The sequence below is a fragment of the Mya arenaria genome, chromosome 2 (assembly GCF_026914265.1).
Source record: "Mya arenaria isolate MELC-2E11 chromosome 2, ASM2691426v1".
NCBI classification, from domain to species: Eukaryota; Metazoa; Mollusca; class Bivalvia; order Myida; family Myidae; genus Mya; species Mya arenaria.
In genome coordinates, this window is record NC_069123.1 from 30,629,254 (window position 1) to 30,638,149 (window position 8,896).

General features: G+C 35.6%; 1 protein-coding gene across 1 annotated transcript; it reads left to right on the top strand.

Moving 5' to 3' along the window:
* Window positions 1-1,110: 1,110 nt before the first annotated feature.
* On the top strand, window positions 1,111-5,432 carry LOC128245708 (uncharacterized). The gene is made up of 3 exons (XM_052963941.1): window positions 1,111-1,251; window positions 4,595-4,747; window positions 4,972-5,432. The coding sequence occupies exons 1-3, from the start codon at window positions 1,161-1,163 to the stop codon at window positions 5,160-5,162; spliced, it is 435 nt and encodes a 144-aa protein (XP_052819901.1). The 5' UTR covers window positions 1,111-1,160; the 3' UTR covers window positions 5,163-5,432.
* Window positions 5,433-8,896: the final 3,464 nt, after the last annotated feature.

Genomic DNA, 8,896 nt, shown 5'->3' on the forward strand with positions numbered 1-8,896 from the left:
GCAAGTAATGTTGTTGTTTTCCATTTCATGAGTGCGTTATTAGAGTGGTTGCGAATCACTACGTGCCCGGGCGCGTGTACGCTACGTGTTGTGTACTACGTCATCAATAAATGTGTCTAATGTAAAAGTTTAACATGGCATATACAAAGGCACGGGGAAAGTGATTTATGGAATTGAATATTAGCCTACAAGTACACGTTCAAAGGCGCACAATATAGGTTGATGCAATAAAATACTTTTTAATGTATAATGTCTTACTCATTTGACTTTAAATACTTGAGAAGAAAAACGTTGATCATAAGACATTAACGATATTTTGGTGTGTGTATTTAACTGGGGAATTTGTGGCCACGTAGCTATTAATACAAACATTTATGAAGGATAATTTTTTTATCTGTTCCTAAATCATATGCTTTATTTATTTTATTTTTTCAAAGTTAAATGAGTTAATCATCATAATGCATTTAAATAATAAAATATATAGAATTGCATAAATCTAAAATCATACGCCCTTTTCTGTTTTGATCAAATGTTCAAATGAGTTAAAAAAAATGCAGATAATTCATTAAAATTAAAAAAGTGAAATTAAAAAAGTGGCATCAACTTATATTGTTCCTGTTTAAATATAGTTGTCGCAAAGAACTTTTAGATTCAACAGCGACTTGTACATGTATGTGTACACACGGTATTTCCCAGCTTCCCTATTCAAGAAACAACTTCTATGAAAAATACAAACACATGCATTTAGAAACAACAGCAACAGCGATATTGGTATACAGAATGAATATTTTCTCATAAAGCCTGGGACTGTTGTTTCACTGGGTAAATTATTTATGTAGATGTGGAAATAGGGAAAAAATATTGGCCATTGATAAATAGTGTTCGGAAATTCCCCCTCCCTTTTAAAGCCTATGGCGTTTTATTTAAGAGCGAGACTTAAGTAAAACAAATGGCGCCTCCATCTCTGGGGATAATACAAGATTGTGTATGCTATCTAATTCAGGGGATCCTAGAGAGACAGCACGGAAAAGGGAATACAGTAGCACAGTTACTGTGCTAGATATATGAAGCGAGTGAGCTTTTTTCTGAGAATTTTACAGCCTCATGTAAGGAGAAATAAGACCTTGTAAAATTGCGTATTATGGTAGAACGGCTGATATATGATGCGGTCATTTTGGTTGTGTTGTGGACTAGGAATTCATTGTTTTAGGAACGTGTGTCTCACAATGACATTCATGGCCATTTGTCTTGGTAAGTGCTACATGTCATTATAATTAAAAAGTAAATTCGATAGCATGTTTTCAAAATAATAAAGAATTTCTGAAACCACTTCCTAGTGTAGGTGAAGACTAGTTTTTGAGAAATATGTCGCACAGGTAAATGTAGACTACTTTTGAGTACTTCGCCGCGCAGGTGTGTGTGGACTTCTGGACTTCTTTTGAGTACTTCGCCGCGCAGGTATATGTGGATTACTTTTGACTTCTTCGCCGCGCAGGTATTTGTGGACTACGCTTTGAATACTACGTCGCTACTGTATGTGTGGACAACTTTTTAGTTCAAAGTTGTCCAGGTATGTGTGGACTACGTTTCGAGTACTACGTCGCCACGGTATGGATGGACTACTTTTCAGTTCAAAGTTGTCCATGTATGTGTGGACTACTTTTTGAGTTCTATATCGGCGAGGTATGTGTCAGATTATTTTCTGACTACTTTTTGAGTTCAAAGTTGTCCAGGTATGTGTAGACTTCTTTTAGAATTTTACGTCGCCGTCAGGTATGTGTGGACTATTTTTTTAGTTCAAAGTTGTCCAGGTACAATTTAATTATGCTTTTCCCAAAAAACTAAAAAAGCTTAACAATTAAAAGATATACATAACATATAATACACCAAAAAACATTTCGAAATGAACGATAGTTTATAACATACTACATATGCAGTTTGCAAATTATACCCAGAATCAATAAACAATAGCATTTTGACCAAAGATAGCAAAACTAAGTATAAATATATGAGTATGATTCAGTCGCTGAATTTTTCGTCTGTTTTATTTTATGTTATATCATAAAATTAAGCTTATTATAAGTAAAATAAACAAGAACAAATTGACAATTTATTAAAAAAACGCGCACAATTCTAGTTCATGAAGGCATACTTTAGATTTAAAACACTTGGTTCACCACTAAAGAACTATGCATGTTTTTTTTTTAATTATTCACATGGCTAAAATCTCAAAAACAATTTTTATTCTTTTAAACATTTCACAATTTTTTAAATGTTTAAAATGATGAATTTTACTCAACGTCTGAAAATCTGTGAATCAAAGCAAACACACAGAGAAATGTTCAATTTAAAGTAATACTAACATGAGGATAATTTCAACACGACCAATTGACATTGTAATGCGTTTATAGAGGAACTTTTTTCTCTCAATAAAAACTAATACAACAGACTGTAAAGATTACTTTAGCAGTGGCAAAATGACGGTCATGTATCCATGGAAATTGCTCCACCGGAAGCGGTGTAAACGGACGACGAATTTCCCTGCCATGGTGGATAACCACAAACACTCTAATATTAGACTCATTCATACGTGCAAATGGGGGTTCTGCTGCAGTTGTATTTTCCGGAATTGTATAACATGTTTTTTGTTAATACGCGTTTATAGATACGTTAGATTTGTTTAAGACTAAAAAAATATTTAAATAGCACCATGTAAAATATTTAACCACGAAGGACATCGGTATATGTGGTTCGAAAATATAAGGAAAATATGTTCAGTTGGTGTAACGACATATTTAAATAGCGATGAATTTGGGTTGTGATAACAGTGATGTTTATAAAGATGATGATATTACAATTATTATCATAACTGTCGTTGTTCCTGTTGTTGTTGTATTATGGGATCCCCCTCGTCATGACTACCGTTTTTTAATCAGAGTGTCTATCCCATCCGAGTTTAGAAAGTGCCAAAACTCGAAGGGTGTTACGACGAGTTTGGGTAACAAAACTATTTCTCACATGTCACGTCTTTAAAAGAGCAGCCTATCAACATCTAAACGCAATAAATTTTGTCTAATCCTCTGTTTTGCTAATAGAAAACATAAACGACGCGTCAGGCATCGCTGCAAAAATCCAGTAGGCTTTATGGAGCCAATTTCCCCCATTTCGGGAAATAATGAAATTGGAATAGCTGAATAAGACTGGCACAAATCATAAACAATGTATGGGAAGATTGGCTGGCATATATCCAGACAGGAATCTGTTTTCGGCTAATATTCGACATATTTGGTATATCAGTAAATTGCCTTTGAAGAAACTGTCTGTTCTGTTGTTGTTGTTGTTGAGATAATCCTGACCCAAATTTCACAAAAAAAAGTCAAATCTCAATCTCATACGAGTATTAAAAGAATGAAAATCTTGCATGTTTTTCTACTTTTTGAAAAATATTTTTTTATAGAATGTGTTGATGAAAGGATTTGTCGATATTTCTATGAGACCAATTCTGGGGTAAACAATATTCTTAAAAAAAAACATTAATGGTTCTCAAATACATTTTTGGCTGTAGAATAGTTTTCCTTTGAAATATTGACCATAGGTGCTATGTGAAAAATGTCCTTTACAATAATAAACACATATTCTATCGAAAATAATAACATTGTATATAAAGCCGGCTATTTTAAAGCATTTAAACATCACTTTTCTGTGCCCGAGTCATTTACTCGAACCTAAAACGTTAATGAATATGAACACATATCGGAACTTAGTTTAAAAGCAATACCGCTCTAGGAGTAAGTTACAGTAAAACTGCGATCGTTCGAACAGGCGGTCGTTAGAGAACTGGCGATCGGTCGAGGTCGAGGCTAAGTCCCGATAATTTTTCCTTCTATTTTCATATAAACTATACTGACGATGGACCGAAACCTTATACAAGTCGAGGACTCGATCACCATTGTCGGTCAATTTTCATACAGAACTGTCTTATTTTTACCTATCAGGGTGTGGAATATAAGCTACGTTTCCAGTCAATGAAATCTCTTATCGGCCTCCACTAAGTACCAAGCTTAATCGTTTAGACTTGCATTTACATAAACACGTTCTCAGTCAGTTAGTATGGTGACATAAAACTGCCGTAAGATAACCTGTTAACGTTCGCGAATTGTTTCCACTTATTTTCGAGATAATTATCTAGCTATCTAGTATTTGCGATTTTTTTCGGTAAGATACATATCATAAGACTAAAAACTGGCTTGAAAGTGCCTAGAACTGCTACTTGTTACCTTTTTTAGCTGTACAACACTAACAGGTTAACTAGTTTATCTCGAAAATTAAGTGGTTAACACGAAACAATTCGCGAACGCTATCAGGTTATCTCAGGGCAGAAATATGCCATCATAAGTTAGAACATATTGTGTGATATCTTCATGTTTTACAACAGCGTTTAGCTCGCTCTATCCTTTATCACTTTGAGTTTACACAATAAGTTCCAACGATAAAATAGAATCAATTAAGGGGGTAGTTATCACTGTCAGTGATACATCTTTAATATATACATGATATACAATATACATGATGCTTGTATACATGTACACTGCAGTGCCTGTAGATGCGCTCCTCTGCTCCCAGTGCATGTCAAACGCCACCGGAAGTTGTGCCTTGCGCGCCCCGGACGCAACACCCTGTCAGCCACGTGACCACAGCGACGCCGGGCCGGCTAACTGCATGGTCGCGCGACAGATCGACCGAAACGGTTAGTCATATGTAGCGGGATTACCAACAATAATTCATACTGTTCTTTTTTATTAACTTCATTTTTAGTCACCAATTAGCAATCAAATCAGCCTTGATTGGCGAGTAGGTATTTTGCATTGTCGTGCTGGAAAATATATACCATTCTTGAGATTTTGTATAGTTTAACAGTTTGATTGTGAAATATATATATAAGATGACTATATATATTATTTCGCTATTCAGGGACGGTGCAATCGTACATCCGGGGATGCAGCCAGGTACGCGTGGGCACCGGCTGCCTCCCTTACCCAAACGGAACCTCGCTCTGCTACCGCACTTGCTCAGAAGACGGGTGCAACCTCGCTATGGCACATGACAACTTTCCATCGCTTTACTGTGCTGTTCTTGTGTTCATATACATTTGTCTCTTGTAATTCATAATGAATTGTGTTATGGTACTGAAAATATGTTCGCAACGTAAATGTTTCTTTCTCTTTCGATCAAATCAGAGGCACCAAGTAGTGAAGATTCGTTAACGCAATCCCTTCGCAGTGATCTCCCCTGACAAGCTGAACTATTTTTAAAAATATCTTTCATCTCCCATGTTTTGGTTAGTTTTCATCAAATTTCAATTATTCAAGGTGCATTGCTCACGTGTTATACATTGTGATAGTGGTTATTGTGCTGTATAGGAAGAAAAACTGCGTCGAGTTTGTTGTTTATGGTTGAAAGAATGAAGTCAGAGTGCCTTAACTGTGTCTATACCGTGACATTTTATTTTGAGAGTAGCCTCCCTTTGTATAAAAACGACCTATATTTGTATCGAAGTTCAACATGTTATCCTTCTTAACTCGAAAAAACTTGAGCTGTCACAGAAACGTGACAAATCACCCCCATTAGACCGGACGGACGGATAGAGAATTTTGTGTCGGATAAAATCCGTATTATGCAACATTGACTTCCAAATGTGACCTTGAGATTAAAGCGCAGATGTTATAAATGAAAGACGTTCCTATGTTGCATTAAATTTCCTTGAATTCCAACTAATTAAACATTAACGTCCAAGCCTAGTGAACTTGACCGAGACAATGGGCCGGATTTTATGCGAGACGCAACTTTCTATGGTGCTAAAATCTCTGGGAATTTTGATTAATTTCCATTAATAGTTAAAAAGTTATGGCTGAAACACGACATATTGCTATGAAATCCATCTTGTGAACCATTGACCTCTTAATGTAGCTTTGAATTTAGAGATAAAAGCACGCATGTTTTGCGAGACGCACCTTACGACGATGTTTGAATTATATGAAATGAAATCACATCAATAATATCAAGTTATCGCTGAGAAAGAGTTGTAACAGATTGACACACGGATAGACGGGGGTCGAACAGTGCGATAACTGTATGAATTTAAAACCATTCGTTTTATACCGTATTTATATATTAATATAAAAATAAACGATGCACCGTATCTTCAATCAGATATGAAATACGGAAAATTCCTGTGATATTCTAAGCGGATCATCACTTTGACGAAAATACATTTGAAATTTATTTATCACCATTTCAAAAGTAAACTGAGGTTTTCATACAACTCTTTTTAAAAGGTATACGATGTACAAATAACCGTGTCTGTATACCACGTGATAAATTGCGTCATAAATGCTACGTCGTAAGGCAATATTTTGCTTAGAAGCAGACTTAAATCAAAGATAACTTCACTATTTCCTCACCATTTTAAATAGCGCAGTCTACGCCGCTTACAAAGACCCGCCTTCGGTTACCATTGCTTGGGTGAGCGTTTTAGGGCCATTATGGCCCTCTTGTTAGTTTATCTTGCTTGAAATAGTTCTCTTTTTTTCTGTATGTTCAACCACTGAGCAGACTGCTTGATTGTATTAATTTATAAGTGGGTACTCTGACAGACTACTGTGATAGAACAGTGACATGTGTACGACAATCTACCAGGCGTATTTGCTCATATTTATTTTAAAATGTGGCATAAATGTATCATTTAATGACCATTGGTAAAACACAGTTGCTTTTCTGAAATCCAAAAGTTTGCATTGCGGCCCTTGCGCATGTTTACCCCGCGATAAATTACAAAAGTATATTACACACCGCGACAGATTCAAGAAATGGCCACTCAAATACACATGTAAATGCTTGTAATGTAAACTGAACCATGTCTACGAGTTTATATACTGCAGTGCAAATGTTGAACTGTGTACATAGGCATAGGCATATATATGTTTATAATTGGGGTTCTTTATATTGTGTGTAACTTAGAGATGAAACTGAAATGATAAAATTCATGTAAATACATTTATACTGAAATAGTATACAGATTTAAAAACAGCCAAACGTTTCTCTACGTCTAGAGGCCTGCACATTACTGTCATAAGCCACGGTATGCTCCCTCAGGCTGATAAGCATTCGTTACAAGTTTATTTAAGTACAAATGGAATGTATATAGACACTTTGTATCATTACGGTGTAAAATAGCAAACATTTGTTGAAAACGTCTAGTTTTTCATAAGCCGTTTGTCACAAACTTAATTGCCCCTATACAGCATTTCCCGAAAAGCCAATGTGAGAGTAAACTTTACGGGAGCCATTTGATTTTCATGTCAACTTCCGAGTAACATAAATAATTTTTAGAGCAAAAATATAAAGACGGAAGGGCTTGATTCCTCCCGCAACACAATTCGGGTATCTCGATTTATTCTAGAAGTTCAAGGATGCGATAACACCATAGTTTTACAAATAAAAATATGTTGAATTTAAGCGTTGAACGACGAAGTAGTACGGAATGTAGGACCGTGTTCTTGATGCGAGAGTCACAGCTTATCGGGCCTTAACTAAAACGATGTTAGAATACAACCTACATTCTCAGCCAATAAAATTGCAGATAGGCATTTATTTAGTGCTACTCTTAATCAATAAGAATTCCAACTTTCGCGGTCCGCCTACTGCCACTCATCCTATACACAAACCCTGCGTCAGATTTTGCATTAACAATGTGTTAGCCAATACGCCCATTCTTAAATAACCTATTGACCAAGATTCTGACCTCATGTGACCCAAGGCAGTAAATGATTTATCAAGAAATAATCCTGATTAAGTTTCATAGATATTGAACCATATACATTGCCTCTAGTTTGTTAAAAATACTTTTTGTAAGATTTGACCTACTGACCTAGTTTTTGACCCCATTTGACCCACCTTTGCAAGCCTTTGAGATTCGACCAAGGAAAATATTTTGACCGTGCGACGGACGGACTAAAGGACGGACGGACAACGCCAAAACAATATTCACCGTCCGTAACCTTCGGTTCAGCGGGCGATAATAATCATGCAGATTTATACAATTTGATGGAGGTAATTTTAATATGTTAAAAATTTGAAAAATTTCGTTCGATTTAATACGCTCAAATACATTGTCACTTGACCCTTGTAAATTGGATTTGATGAAAATGGTTCGATATGAGAGTAGACAAGGTAAATTTCGTTAAATATCGACAATTAAAGGGGCTTAACTCTTTTGAGTTCGAAGACAGGATACACACTGGTAAGAGCGGCAAATTGCTCCCAAAATATGTCCCGTTTTGGAGGCTTGTCTGTTTTTGCAGAAAGAAAATCGAAGTAATGCCATAGCCCTGGTGTCGTTGTCGTCGTTGTCAAAACTTTCAACTTGGCCATGACTCAACGAGTTCAAGATATTCAAGTGAAACTTGGTACACAATACAAACAACTGTTGCAAGATCCATAACTCAGTGTTTAATAAGTATTCAGATATGTCCATCATCAACAACAGTCGAGCGTTGACTTTTGCTTCATGGCGCTCTTGTTTAAACAATTAACCATCAAACATTTCTGTGGTCTGATCAAATTTAAAGATACTAAAGATGCACTCTTACTCCCAAATAAGATTTAACACAATTAATAAAAATTGTTTTAATACTAGTATTCTAAAAAGATGAATAAATTGTTCTTATGAAGTATACCAAGTTTAATTTGAAAGAAATGAGCATAAAACACGGTATTTCTACTTTATGAGACTATAGTAGACGGCAGTAAATCTTTTAGCATTCACCAATCATTTAAATCTTTTAGCATTCACCAATCATTTAATATGTTTGCGCTTTCTGCTATTAAATACACGGTT